The 14561-nt window shown below is 44.9% G+C and overlaps 1 protein-coding gene across 1 annotated transcript; it reads right to left on the minus strand.

Annotated features, from left to right (window-relative positions):
* Positions 1-6301: 6301 nt before the first annotated feature.
* Positions 6302-14153, minus strand: cacng1b (calcium channel, voltage-dependent, gamma subunit 1b). Its single transcript, XM_084676860.1, has 4 exons — positions 13913-14153; positions 7756-7830; positions 6648-6785; positions 6302-6540 (listed from the first exon to the last, which is right to left on the minus strand). The coding sequence occupies exons 1-4, from the start codon at positions 14151-14153 to the stop codon at positions 6302-6304; spliced, it is 693 nt and encodes a 230-aa protein (XP_084532986.1).
* Between the last annotated feature and the right edge of the window lie 408 nt (positions 14154-14561).

The raw sequence follows: 14561 nt of genomic DNA on the forward strand, positions 1-14561 counted from the left end.
TAGCTCCACGACAATAATGTAAATGGGAGGGAGTCAGGTGTCAGGTGGCTGAGCGGTTAGGGAATCGGGCTAGTAATCTGGAGGTCGCCAGTTCGATTACCGGCTGTGCCAAATGACGTTGTGTCCTTGGGCAAGGCACTTCACCCTACATGCCTCGGGGGGTATGTCCCTGTACTTACTGTAAGTCGCTCTAGATAAGAGCTTCTGCTAAATGACTAAATGTAAATGGCACACTCCTCCCAAGGGACAGACATGAAAGATATCTCCCACAGAAGTGATCCCTGTTTGCTCACCTGACCCCCAAACCAAGAAAGGGACAGAGAGCCACGTGCCACAGCTAACAACAGGCCTACTTGATTATTCAGTAATTTAGCCACCAAAGCTCTCTGTCGCCATGGTGACTGTTCTCTCTGAAAGGTGAAGTATCTTTAATGCAGGGAAATAAAGGTATTATTGAGATCACCGTGAAAGTGTACGTCTGTCTCACACCCACATGTATGAGTCACTCCAAGAGATTTTACAGAGTGAGAGGGAAGCTATGCTAAAAGCGCCACTTCCCTAGATGGGCTGAGTGCTGTGTGTTATGCTGGGGACACACTATACGATTTTTTTAATCCTATAAGATTTTCAAACTGTGAGAGATCACAAACATGAGGACAAAAAATCCTAGATTTAGCCGTTTTGCTCCTACAGCGTGCGGTCACTCTTAACACACCTCACACCAAGGGAACATCTGATAAAATCTGCGGAACCATCAAGATAATCGGGATATATGTTACCTAGGATTGTCGGAAGGGCCGAAATCGGCCCGATTATCCTGTGGTGTGTCCCCAGCATTAGTTAGCGTTTACTGCAGATTGTGTCATCATGTACTGCATGGACATGCTTGTCTTGAAAAACAGCCGACCAAAGACTGTGGACTGTGAGTATAGCAATCTCTAATGACACCAAAACATTTTACAACACAATTTGTATGTTGTGATTGATGGTTGAGGTAATCGGGGGTGAAACGTTGCTTTCTATGGACCAGGGCGCCACTCATTAAAAGCATATGAAACAAAAGCAATATCCACTTCCCCCACCCGCCATCTCATTACCTCCCATCATTTCATATGTCCCCCAAGGCTAGAAGCTCTACAGAGATCTTACCAATGGGGCCTTTTGAGAGAAGACATTTGTAAAGACAAGAGACGGAGACAGAAAGACAAGTGAAAGGAAGATCAATAGTGTGTTTCCAAGTCTGCATGTGTAACTGGTAGAGCATCTCCTGATGTTTAGAGACATCTTGCAACACTTGTTGGTGTGGTGCCCCCAGGCCCATACAACCAAACTGTTGGTTTGCAAGGTTCTCTCAACAAGTACAACCACAATATACATGGGATATATACAACGGGACAGCTAGCTTATCCTTGTCTGCGTTTGGCCTGTGTGGCCCATTCAACAGGGCATTCACCACAAGAGCTGTGGCAATGAAAGAAAAATACAATTTAAAATATAATAGAAAAGGCAAGGAGAGTGTCAGAGGAAAGCAGAAGAGGGAGAGACACAGAGTCCTTCACCTCCACACAGCGGCACCACAAAACCAACTGCCTGTAAAATGAAAGACGTGTGTGTGCGCGTGTGCGTGTGTGTGTGCCAAGGGAACGCTAGTGAAACCTGTGTTTAATAGAAAAAAGGATAATCACCATGTTCAAATCGATCTTTCCACAACGGCCAGATTGAATGACGCCCCGTACGTACGTGTGTCTACTGGTAATAGTTTAGCCACCCACTCCCACCTCACACACCCCTCTACCTTTAATCCTTCCCTACATCATCCAGAACCACTTCTCAAAACCAACAGTGGTTTACAGTTCATACAGTATGTAAGGGCCAACTGGCAACAGAAGTTCTTTTCATTCTTAATCTAATGCTTAAATCAAGCATATAAATGGAATATTGACTATGCATGCTGCTTTTGGTAATTTGTTGAGTAAGTACATTTTGTTCTATACTGTTGAGAATATATGTGATTTGCAATCTGTAGTTCCTTCTATCTCGTTACAGGAGCATGCAGGTAGGAAGTTGAGAAGCAGAAAGTCCTTGCTGAAGGGAAGGTGGTCAGTTTTGTGACAACCCACACACAAACTTTGAATCACCTTTGGATTACCTTCAAACTTCATGGATTGATAATTTTTGATTCACGAAAATATGTGATTAATTGTCTTCTTTTTGGCACTTTTCTCTCTGGAATGTTATGTAGTTTGGCTGACACAACCTTTTGCCACAGTAGGGGCAGTAGTAAAGTTCATTTGAAAATGAACTTTACAGCAATTGTCTGAGAACACAAGATTATGTGTGTGAATAGCATCAACACAAACATTTTATTATTATTATTATATTTTACTTTTACACATTTTAATATTTTATGAAATGTACTGTTATTTTGTTAGCACACTTACATTCACAAAAAACATTTCACTGCACAGTATACTTTGTATGATGGTGTATGTGACAAACAAACTAATTTAATTTGAATATGTGTGCATGCAAGTATTCCACATGTATAAGAGTGTCTACACACATGCACGCATATGGGAAAGGCTTCCAGCTAACCCTGATCCAACATAACCTTTATAACCTGCCTGCCTGACCTCAATAGCTACAAAAACCAACACATGTATGTGTCTACCTCAGGCTGCTGAAGGAAAATACAAATACACTCACTCCAATGGTATCATCAAATGAAAAGTGGTACACTGTTGCACTCCAGGTGTCTGTCAGTGAAAGACTTCCACCTAAAACATACATTTGCTTCTCCTTTTATCGCAATTTGAAACACTTTTAGAGAAAGTGGTTATTTGAGTACATAAGAAATTAAGCCTGTTGTGTGTATGTGTGTGTGATAGTGAGAGAGAGAGAGAGAGAGAGAGAGAGAGAGAGAGACAGACAGAGAGAGAGAGAGAGAGAGAGAGAGAGAGAGAGAGAGAGAGAGAGAGAGATTGTGTGTGTTCAACTAGGTGGATAGGCTTATTACAGATCCATCTCCTCTCCCCCGTTACTAAGGATCATGGTCATTGGAGTGTAGAGCCGATGCTTGGGAGAGCACTGGAGCGGAGAGATGGAGAGAAGGAAGGAAGGAGGGAAAGAAAGAGAGAGAAAGACAGAAGGAGAGAGAGGAGGAGGAGGAGACAAATTCATGGTTCACTGTCACTGAGACCGTCTAGAGAGAAAGAGATAAAGCAACAAGGAATAGGAGGTAGACGGAGAGGAAATGAGGTGAAGAAAACAGATGGGAGAGGGAGAGACGAAGTAAGAGCGAGAGATTGGTGAATGGAGGCGAGAGAGGGGGGAGGTGTACGTTTTGCTGTCTGTCAAAACTGAGAAGCAAACAGTGAGGGGGAAAAAAAGAAAGACAAATTAACGAAAAAACAAAATATTATTGTCAGTGTCGTTCAGGCCCAAAAGAAAGATGTAGTGACGAGGGTGTGATGTGGTGACTACTAAGACATGAGGGACTGAGAAAAAGAGAGAGAGAGAGAGAGAGCGAGAGAGAGAGAGAGATAGGGGGAGAGATAGAGAGAGAGAGAGAAAAGAATAGAGGGAGAATAAAAGACAGATAACGGTTGAAATAATTAGACCAAGGCACAAGTAGGGAGAAAGTGAAAAGAGACATGGATGGAAAGAGGAGAAAAGAAAAAGGGGAGGTAGAAGACCACGTGGTGGAGCAAATAGAAAGGGTGAGAGGATTGTGTGTGTGCGTGTGTGCATGTGTGTGTGTGAGCGAGTTTATTCATTGTGACCGTAGATTGAGGGAAAAGAGATGTAGTGGATGGAAGAAGGCTCCAGGCAGTAACAGCTCTCTCCCAATCCAAGCAGGACACCTGCCTACTGGATAGGCACCACAGTTGACTCTGAATGACTGCCAACAACGACTACAGTGAAATGACCTGTGTTTGTGTGTGTTTGCATTAGTGAGCAGAGATGTATTTTGTGTGTCTGTATATGTGTATCTTTTTCTCTGTGTGTGTCTGTCTGTGGGTCAATGTGTGTGTATTCAAGAGTGATGGTGGGTGGGATTTATGCGCAATAATGCACAATACAACAATATACGGACAACGTACTGATCAATAGTGTTTTTCAATAGTGTTTTTTTTATTTTAAAAGACAGACATTAACATACAGTCTCATGAAATTTTTCAATTCCAGATACTTTTGTTCAGAATACTGTACATAGGGGTTTACTGAGCAGAACTCCATTTAGTTTGGACTGTTTGATTTCCATTATAATTTAAAACTGCTGGATATCTCACACAGCATTTTGGTAGAGCAAATAGATGTGTACTTGGGGTTTTGAATGAGCTGCTGAAGTATTTAGATGAGTTATTCAAACTGATACTGTATTCTGCTGTACAGCTGTCCAAAAAAATCAACATACAAAAAGCTCTTCAAATGCTAACAATGCCTGTTGCTCCATGATTGAATGCATAAATATGACAACTTCTCCAGCTGGCTAAAGTTTAATGTGCGAAATCAGGTGGTAATTGCGTTCTCTCACTGGGCTGGGGATGCCATTGTGCAAACCAATGTGAATTTGATTAACCTTGAGATTACAACAGTGTGTTCTTCCTATAGATGCATGAGGCTTTGAGGAAAATGTTATCAGCCATTCTTGTGTTCTTCCTCTAATAACTATTCGGGGGAACTGTTTGACATGCACCTGCTAGCTGAACCACATTCATGGAGAGGCACACCGCCTGCTGGCTTCATGTTCAGTGATTGAAGAACGAGAGAGAGAGAGAGAGAGAGCTAGAGAGAGAGAGAGAGAGAGAGAGAGAGAGAGAGAGAGAGAGAGAGAGAGAGAGAGTGAGAGAGAGAGAGAGAGAGAGAGAGAGAGAGAGAGAGAGAGAGAGAGAGAGAGAGATGGGGCTATGTGTTACCACGGTTCGGATTTAAATTACCATGATATGTCAGCCTTTTGTTATCTACAAGCTCTAAAAACCCACACATAATATTAAAGTATAGAGTTGAAATCCATTGTAAATATAAAGCACACCACCGAGCAACAACATTCCTTATTTTCAGTTTGTTCGAGCAATCACTTAGATTCAATCCATTTGTTGTCATTTAACTGGAGCACTTAATCTTTGCAACTCGTTTAATCTTAAATTACATAACGAAAAAGTACATATACTATACACAACTTACAACATACAGTACTATAAAGCAACAAAAAAAAGGATGTTAGAGACTGTATGTTTTCACTACAAGAATCACTTGATTACTGGACTGCACCAGTTGCATGGCTTGAAGCAATGTATAGTCAAATGTATATATAAATGCAGATAATAGTTACAAAAAAGTGTTTGTAATTTACACATATAAAGGAAGTAATTTCTTGAACCTGACCGTGTCCACATTAATTATTTAAATGTCTGTTGTACTTTATTTTTCAAACAGTAATATTTGATAGTGCCTGAGCAGAGGTCTTGGAGGGCTGTTGTAGATGGGATGGGATTAAGGAAGTGTTTGAACCTTGCGATAATTCCAGGTAGTGTAGTCTTTAGACAATTTGTGATTGTATGACCTTAAGAATACCTGGGAGTGAAAACAATGTGCTGACACTAGACCTATGATCCCTTGCAATAAAGCAGACCAATGGCTCTGTCAGATCTGGTTTGGTGTTGTTTTTGTCTGGTCTGGTCTAGTCTGATCATGTCTGTGAAGTTTGGTCTGGTCTAATCTGGATTTGTTTGGTCTGGTCTGATATAGTCTGATCTAGTCTGTTCAGGTCTAATCTGGTTTTGTATAGTGTACTCTAGTCTGGTCTGTTCTGGTCTGGTCTGGTCTGGTCAGGTGTAGTTTGGTCTGGTCTGCTGTAATTTGGTCTGGTCTGGTCTGGTCTGGTCAGGTGTAGTTTGGTCTGGTCTGCTGTAATTTGGTCTGGTCTGGTCTGGTCTGGTCTAGTCTTGTCTGGTCAAGTCAGTTGTTGTTTGGTCTGGTCTGCTGTGGTGTAGTCTGGTGTGGTCTAGTCTGGTCTAGTCTAATCTAGTCTGGTATAATTTGGTCTGTAATGTCATCTGGTCTTGGTCTGTGATCTTCCTTGTTTTTTTTTACCGCAATCTAGTCTGATCTGATATAGACCCAGTTTCCCAGTCATGGATTAAGCCTAATCCTAGACTAAAAACATTTTCAATGGAGATCTTCATCGAATCTTTCTCTTACTTTAGGCTTAATCCATGTCTGGGAAACTGGGCCATAAACCTGCATGATCCCGTTCTTTCTAAACCAGCCTATCCAGTCCAGCCTGGCCCGTCATAGTCTAGCACTCATCTATGGGCTCTGGCTCTGCATCCATGCAGGTCTCCCAGGGGTTGCGAGGCATGTGAGGCATGGAGATGATGAGTAGACTGCCTCCGCTGGAAAGGAGGAGGATGAAGGAGGCGCATGCACAGCCAAAGGACCACGAGTAGTAGTACTCAATCCAGATGGTCTCCTCACTGTCAATCATCCGCTTGACAGACTGGCGCATGACTTCCACAGAGATGATGATGCACAGGCCTGCAGGTCAAAGGTCAAGGTGTTACAGGTTGGTGGTCACAAGCAAGGTCAGAGCCCTGGTTGTGACTAGGTCAATGACAGATGATACAATCACACACACAACTGACCTGCGAAGGCGAAGAACATTCCAGCAGGCCGCAGCAGGTAGTCTCGGCCCTTTCCGAATGAGCACAGGACACAGAGAGAGCCCAGCACCATGAAGGCGAGGCTGAACACAGCGATGGCCGCTGCCGAGATGTTGTACTCTGAGTGAGGATGGAAGTGGGGGGACAGAATGAGAGGAGAGAGGAGAGAAGGGTTGGGAGGAAATCGAAGGTTAAACTTACCAGTTTAGGTTCAAACTCATTCAGCTGTGCTCTGCGTCTTAACTCACACTGACAGCACCCCAGTCCATCTGCTGTCCCGCTGACAGGCAGGAGAATAGCAGAGCTAACTCAAAGACAGTAAGGCTCCTTTCAACCCCTCATCTCTTTCCTGTTATCAACAATGAAGATTATCTGGCTATGCTCCCTTGTCTCGGCTCCTCCGAGTGTGCACTCCGACAAGGAAAGAACGGCGGTCGTCTATGCGAGAGGAGCAGTCTGGTTTGTTCACGCTCCACAGGATGTTCTCGGTGGGGGTGTGAGGTTAGGCTTCGCTTGGATGTGGTTTCCTACATGGTTGGGAACATTAGGTCTCCCACTGATAAGCCACAGGGTCATGTAGCGGATATGGCAAGACAGACAGAGAGACAGAGAGAGAGAGAGAGAGAGAGAGAGAGAGAGAGAGAGAGAGAGAGAGAGAGAGAGAGAGAGAGAGAGAGAGAGAGAGAGAGAGAGAGAGAGAGAGAGAGAGAGAGAGAGAGAGAGAGAGAGAGAGAGAGAGAGAGAGAGAAAGAAGGAGAAAGAAGAGAGAGAGAGACAGAGAAAGAAGGAGAAAGAGAGAGACAGAGAGAGAGTGTGATGGAGCCATGTGTTACCACAGTTTGGATTTAAATTACCAGACCGTCTCAGAGAGAGAGTAGCAATTTTGCTGAAGGAGGGAAGAAGAGAGTTTCATATTGTTCATTTTTTCCCAACCTCGGCTGGTCTAATATCAAGGATATTAGAAGGGGTGTGTATGTGTGTGTTTGTGTATGAGTATGTTTCTGTGTGTGTTTGTTTATGTGAGTATGTTCTTTCATAGAATCGTCCCTTTTCTTGGGACTGAAAAAGTAATAGATTTCTGAACACTCACCCTTCTGGGTTTTAACTTCAAAGAGTTCAGCTTCATCTCCCGACGTGAAGTGTTTAAAGTAGGAGCAGTTCTTAGCTGTAGAGAGACAGAGAGAGAAATAAACTGATTGGAGAGGAAAAGCTAAAGGGTGAAGGTTGTTGCTTGTGTCTGCCTTTGATTCTGACGACACTATCCTTGAGCCAAGCGGCCATTTTGTGGAATGAGCACAAAGAAATATTACAAGAAAGAAAGACACAAAAACATGAAACCAAAAGGCAGACAGTTGCCTAAAAGGAGACTTGTTGAACCCATCTCTGTAAATGTGTGAACCTTGAACTGTATCCGGGCTGCTAGGAAAGTAGCAGCTCATTTCTGAGGGGTTCGTTTAATCTCTGGACGTCAGTGACAGAGACGTGAAACATGTCTACAATCACTGCTGTGTTATGACTTGGTGTCATCCCCAAAATAAAATGTGTCCCCGTACTCTGTTTTTCCCTTTCTGTCTGGACACCACACTGTTCTCTGAGAACCCCCCCCCCCCACCACCACCACCACCACCACCTCCCCTCGTAAAGAAGACAGATTTTGTACACAGAGAGAGACAGACAGGGGCGTGAGTTTGTGTTTTGTGTGGGGGGAGGGGGTGGGGGGGAGGTATGAGGGAGTATGGAGTGTGGATAGGTGTGTGTGTGTGTGTGAGAGAGAGAGAGAGGAAGGGGAGGGCCTGCAGTATCTGGGCAACAGACAAGCTGTTTGTTACCCAGGACGCAGAATGACTAAAAAGTGGAGTAACCTAGCAACAGGCTGCCTCACTTCATGGTTGCTGTAGCTCGTCTTGATTCTTTTGTTTTAGGGAAAGGCACACCGAATGAGGGGGTGAGGAGGATGGAGGGGGGGAAGAGGATGGGGGAGAGGAGGATGGAGGGCGCTTGATGGTGTTTGGGAGGGAACCCTGAGCAGATCACCTTCAGGAGGGCTTCTCTTCAGAGGAGCCTCTGTGCAGCATGGCTGATCAAGCACTGCACTGTGCTGATGGATGGTGTAAGTGTCCAGTCCAGTCCAACTACAACTACAACTTAGTACAAGAGGGAATGGTCATAGGCTTAAGCCATGTTGCAGCCTCACATAGTTGAAAAAGTTGAACCAAAACAAAGAAATTGGCCAATCTTGTGTAAAAATTGCCCTAACCGGCAATGTTGTCACTGACAGTATCTTGGCTGGAATCGCGATTCAAACAGTACCCTCTGCAAATTTAGAAAATGCCAGCCAAAACGTTAATGAGCTTGAAATGTGTTTCTGGAATACTGACTTCTATATAAGTTTACTATTTGTGATCATTATGTGTCAGTAGCAATGTCCCTGTCTGAAGACTAGGGGGTCATGTGATGTTACTGGCTATCTGCGCATTATGTAGGGAAAACCGTTAGTTTGGATATTGAATGGCATTGGTTGTTTTACAGGACTTATGATCATCATGGGTGTTGATATCAAGTCTGGAAACAGAGATAGCAGCATGTTATCACCATGGCCTTTGCCTGTGGCGTTTTCCGCAGCTGTCTTGTTATTTTAGATAGCTAGTTAAGTTAGGGTGACCGGATTTGAGTTTGTAAAAAAGAGGACACTTCGTCGCGGCGTTTGTGTGTGTGTGTGTTTGTGTGTGTGTGTGTGTGGGGGGGATTGCAAAGTGGACATGTAAAACAATTCTTTTTTGTTGCATTTAGTCCAGTGCTTCTGTGCCTTTGAGTGGTTGTTAAATGTCTTTAATGTGTCTTGTCCATATATTAAAGCAATAATGATAACACATAACAAATCTAAACAATAAATAATACATTCTTTATATGGCCACATTAAAATAAGAACATTAAGCGAATGCAAGCGGCCAAAATGAGCTTTCTCCGCAGGGTGTCCGGGCTCTCCCTTAGAGATAGGGTGAGAAGCTCAGTCATCCGGGAGGGGCTCAGAGTAGAACCGCTGCTCCTCCGCGTCGAGAGGAGCCAGCTGAGGTGGCTCGGGCATCTGATCAGGATGCCTCCTGGACGCCTCCCAGGTGAGGTGTTCTGGGCACGTCCCACTGGGAAGAGGCCCCAGGGAAGACCCAGGACACGCTGGAGGGACTATGTCTCTTGGCTGGCCTGGGAACGCCTCAGGGTCCCCCAGGAAAAGCTGGTGGAAGTGGCCGGGGATAGGGAAGTCTGGGCCTCCCTGCTTAGGTTGCTGTCCCCGCGACCCGACCCCTGGATAAGCGGCAGATGACGTCGACGACGATGACAACACTTTTCAGTCTTCCTTATATATTATAGCAGTGTTGCCAGATATGACGAAGTATGGTACCAAAGGCTCAAAATGATTGTATTTGGAAGATAATTATCGTGCATCTGGCAACACTGAGAAGGCGGTCGACCAATGGCAGTTCTGTCTACAGTCAGAGCTCACACATTAAGGTGGAACGTATGGGAGATACCCTTTCCAAAACTTGTAAGGGCGTACAAAAAGCTGCTTAACTAATGTTCTAGGGCTGATGTAATGTAGGTACTCGCACTTGGGTTTGAGATTGACGTTTGTGACTGTGGCTAGCTAGTTAGCCCCACTTTTCTCCATAAAAACGTAAATCATGCCTAAACCGTCAAACGGAACGTTTGCGCGGATAAAAGCAACGCAATCGGGACCAAGACAAATCTTTTAAAACCAACATTGTTTATGTATTTCAAAAAGGGGTGAGAAAATAATAAATAATAATAAATATACCGTTTATGACAGAGAATATAGTTTTGGCCTTGCCAAAAGGAAAATAATAACAAATAAAAACAATGATAGGGTTATAATGCATCCCTTGAGTTATGGTCAGAAATTCAAACAAGCCTGTGAAGGGCTTGAGTTCAGGCATGTGAAGCCAATGGCATGCTCAACTTTTAGCAAGACATACAGTACATATTTGACACTATTATTTGTGTTTGACATTAGCAGGAGGCCCAGAGACTGTAGATGTTGATGTTGATAATCTCCTCCATGTTACTGCAAGGTATCTGATGAACAGGAGCCATATTACCGAGCGTATCATTGACCTCGCAGGCCCCCTAATGAGGAAGTTTAATATCAGACAGGAAGTCAATTAGGAAGCTGTGCCGCCTGTCACTTGGGGTTACCATCCCTCCCTCCGGCCTTGTCCTCCCTCCTCCTTCTACCTCCATCCTTGGCTTCTCTCTACCCTCTCCTGCTCTCTGCTTAGTCATCTTCTCTTTCCCTCTCCTCCTCCCACTCATCCCTTCTTTTTTCTTCTTGGTCTTTCAACACATCTTATTCCATTGTCATCTCCACCGTTCCTTGCTTCCCTCTACTAAACCTCCACAGCCTGTAGCCAAACTGTCTTTACACACTACTTTTTAGTCCATTAAACGATGGCACAGTAAAAATTTGCTCCATAATTTAACCCCTGAAAATTGTTTCTTGTTTGCTCCATGGGTCAATTGTGTATTCTGAAGGGCTGGGGTAGGCTGGTAAGGACAAAACCTCCCTTTTCACTGCACTTACAGAATGACCGCAAGGATTCTGGGTCAATGTGAATGGAGAGGCTAGCTAAAACTCGTTCAGAATGCTCAGAACTGGGTCGGCATGGTGCATGGATCCCTTGTGTGCATGTCTGAGTGTGAATGTATGTGTGTGTATGTTTGTGTGTGCATGTAAATGTGTGTGTGCGCATGTAAATGTGTATGTGTATGGACAAAGAGACTTGGTTCTGTACTAGTAACCAGCATGATGGTGTTAAAAATAATGATTACCATTAGCCAACTTGCGGTGTTGTAGAACATGTATAATAAGAGAAGCAAAGAATCAGTGTTCTCTTCCATGGTTGACTGAACATAACTCATAACATAACAGAGATATTCTCCTCTCCAAGGCTGCTGCTTCTTCCCAGCCAGAGAGAAGATGATGGGGCTTCATAAGAGGGTTTGTTTGATTTAACAGCACCCAGGCTGCCGTTCATCATTTGTGGGAGGGTAATTTCCACTCATTCTGGGCTCACAGGACTGCTGCACAGGCCCTGAGACAAAAGCAGAGTAATTGCATTGGTGAGGATGGAAAAACACGAGAAAAAGTCTCTCGACAATGCTGACAAGAGCTTACCATGTTTGGGTAAAATGCAATGGAGGTTATTACGGCGATGTTGGCTTGCACTGGGTAATGATTTGGTATGTAATATGTTGTTTGTTGCTCAGAATTTAATCAGAGGCTGTTTGGTACAACAAACAGGATGATAATAAACTTTGTACAATTCTGTGGGTGCCCTATGCCACATAATGAGTGAGCTTGCTATCAATGGAAACATTTATTTAGACATAAACGAGGTGAAACATGAAGAAGAACACACACTTTCCTCCATTCACACACACACATTTTACTTTCCTTCATGCTCAACTCTAAACCTGACCCAGTATACTCTATGGACTTGACACTTCTATCTCCGACAGCTGTCACAAGTTCTCTCCCATCCTCTCCCCCCTCCCTCTCTCTCTGTCTCGCTCTCTCTTTCTCCTTTCTCTTTGACTGTTTCCCCTCTCTACATGACACAGACTCTTAACTTCTCCAGGGAGACTCTGAGGCACACTTCATTAAGGCCAGCAGTAATCCACACAAGCATGAAGCCTGGGTCTCCTGTTGATCACGCCATCCTGCTGCCTGATAGGAGGCAGATAACAGAGAGACTGTGAAATCTCTCAGTCAGACTGTCTGGCACGTTTTCCAGCAGACCCCAAGCAGATCTCAGGTCCCTCCAGATGAAAAGGCTCTGGTTAACTAGCAGTCCCGACACCAGTTATTCTCCTGGAGCTCTACAGAATCCTGTTGTTGACTTTTTGGAGACTGCTCTAGTTTGTTTTGGCTTATTTTTTAAAGATACACTTACTAGCAGTTTCAAGTCGTGTCCTTACATTTACATTTAGTCATTTAGCAGACGCTCTTATCCAGAGCGACTTACAATAAGTGCAGGGACATTCCCCCGAGGCAAGTAGGGTTAAGTGCCTTGCCCAAGGACACAACGTAATTTGGCACAGCCGGGAATGTAACTGGCAACATTCAGATTACTAGCCCGATTCCCTAACTGCTCAGCCACCTGACTCCTTTGCCCGAAGCTAGGAGTCAGTAAAGTCTGATGTTGTGAGGAGAAAAACTTGAAAGCTGCCATTTTGACCAATGAGTTGCTTTAGAAGCATGTATTATGAGATAGTGACCTAACTGCAGCATGCTCTTCAGGTGTCTCTACAGCGAGATGGGGGGCACAATTTGGCGGTCTTTGCTGTCAATGGGATGTGATCATCCTCTCAGAGAAAGGGTGATCAACAGCCTCTAGACACACATCCTGATCATTCTCTGTTTATATGTGTGCGTGCGTGTGCGCATGTGTGTGCACATGTGCACTTAAATGGACAGATGCTTTGGCATTTAGAAGGCATGCACGCTTGTGTGTGTTTGCCTGTGCATGTGTGCGAGAATGAATATATGACACGCCTGAACGCTCTGCGTCTCCCGATCACACCAGTTATTACGAGCTTGACCCAACAGCATTTATCTAACCTCCTCCCTATGGGTGTTGGGATAAACAGGACTGTGGGTGGGGGGGGGGTGGGAGGTAATACAAGACTCAGATCAACAAAGGTACAAAATGAATCATAACCACACACTGCAGCCCATGGCCCTTAAAACTGAAGAGGTAAATCGAACCGGAGTGAGGCAAGAAAGTAAGGGGTAAACAACTTTAGCCAGGTGGACATCATCTGCAAAAGAGGTTGACGAAAAGACCCATCTGCAGGACCAGCGGTAAAAATCTCCCACATTACATCTTGAGAGGAACACACACACATGCAATATCTAGAGCTTCTTGCTAAAGCACGACTCCAGGCAAGTTCACAGACAAGTTCAGACATAGAGCAGAGTCGGATGATTCACCCAGTAGGTTACTACATAAAACGACAGAGTAGTAGTTAATGATTCCAACTTCTCCCCCGTATTGAGGTCATTACTCAAAAGAGAGGAAATACCATGTTTGGACTACCCATTTGGTGACCCTTTAATGGCAGAGTGACCACCCAAATACCTCCAAGCAGACTGATAATGCCACAGTGACCTCCATCCCCCCTACCTCCAGGCAGACTGATGGGGCCACAGTGACCTTCACCCCCCCTACCTCCAGGCAGACTGATGGGGCCACAGCCCTTGCCTTCAGGGTCCACCTCCACCATGAAGATGCTCTTCTTGCAGAGTCTCCAGAGGCCAAAGTGGGCTGCCTCGCAGGTGCTGTTAAGCTTCTCCACCCTGGGGCTGAGCACGGCCCAGTGGTCCGTCACCACGGCCACCAACATGGAGGAGATGCCCACCAGGATGACCAGGGAGGCCAGCTTCACCTTGGTGCTCTTCTCCTCCAACATGATGCTGTCTGCCTCCGAGTGTGTGTGTGAGTGTATGTTTTAAGTGAATTGTGTGAGTGTGAGAAACATACGTGTGAGAGACGTGTGTGTGTGTGTGTTTGAGGAGAGTAGGACCGCGAGGAGCAAAGCGTGTGCGTGAGCGTTGTACGCAAGTGTGTGAGAAGAGCAGAGTGAGAGGTGAAGAGGTGAAGGTGCGCGTCGGAGTGCGTCGGGCGTCGTCGAAAAAGCGTCCTCTCTGAGGGGCGAGCCGGACTCCTAGACGTTAGTGAGAAGCGACAGCAATCTTCTGTCTTCCTCACGGCTGTTCTTTAGCTCCTCTAAATGTCTCTCTCCAGCTCGCCCGTCCACAGATCTACGCCTAACGCTTGATGAAACGGGGCCAGATAACAGTGCCCTAGATTCATCTTC

Source organism: Hypomesus nipponensis, chromosome 17, assembly GCF_054491055.1.
Source record: "Hypomesus nipponensis isolate SF chromosome 17, ASM5449105v1, whole genome shotgun sequence".
Classification (NCBI taxonomy): Eukaryota; Metazoa; Chordata; class Actinopteri; order Osmeriformes; family Osmeridae; genus Hypomesus; species Hypomesus nipponensis.

Excerpts from the sequence above, each read along its gene's own strand:
- cacng1b (XM_084676860.1), bottom strand. The coding sequence starts at position 14,153 with ATGTTGGAGGAGAAGAGCACCAAGGTGAAGCTGGCCTCCCTGGTCATC. Across the intron at positions 7,831-13,912 it reads CCCCATCAGTCTGCCTGGAG|CTAAGAACTGCTCCTACTTT; the intron begins GTAGGGGGGGTG and ends GTCTCTCTACAG. Across the intron at positions 6,786-7,755 it reads TGAAGTTAAAACCCAGAAGG|AGTACAACATCTCGGCAGCG; the intron begins GTGAGTGTTCAG and ends ATCCTCACTCAG.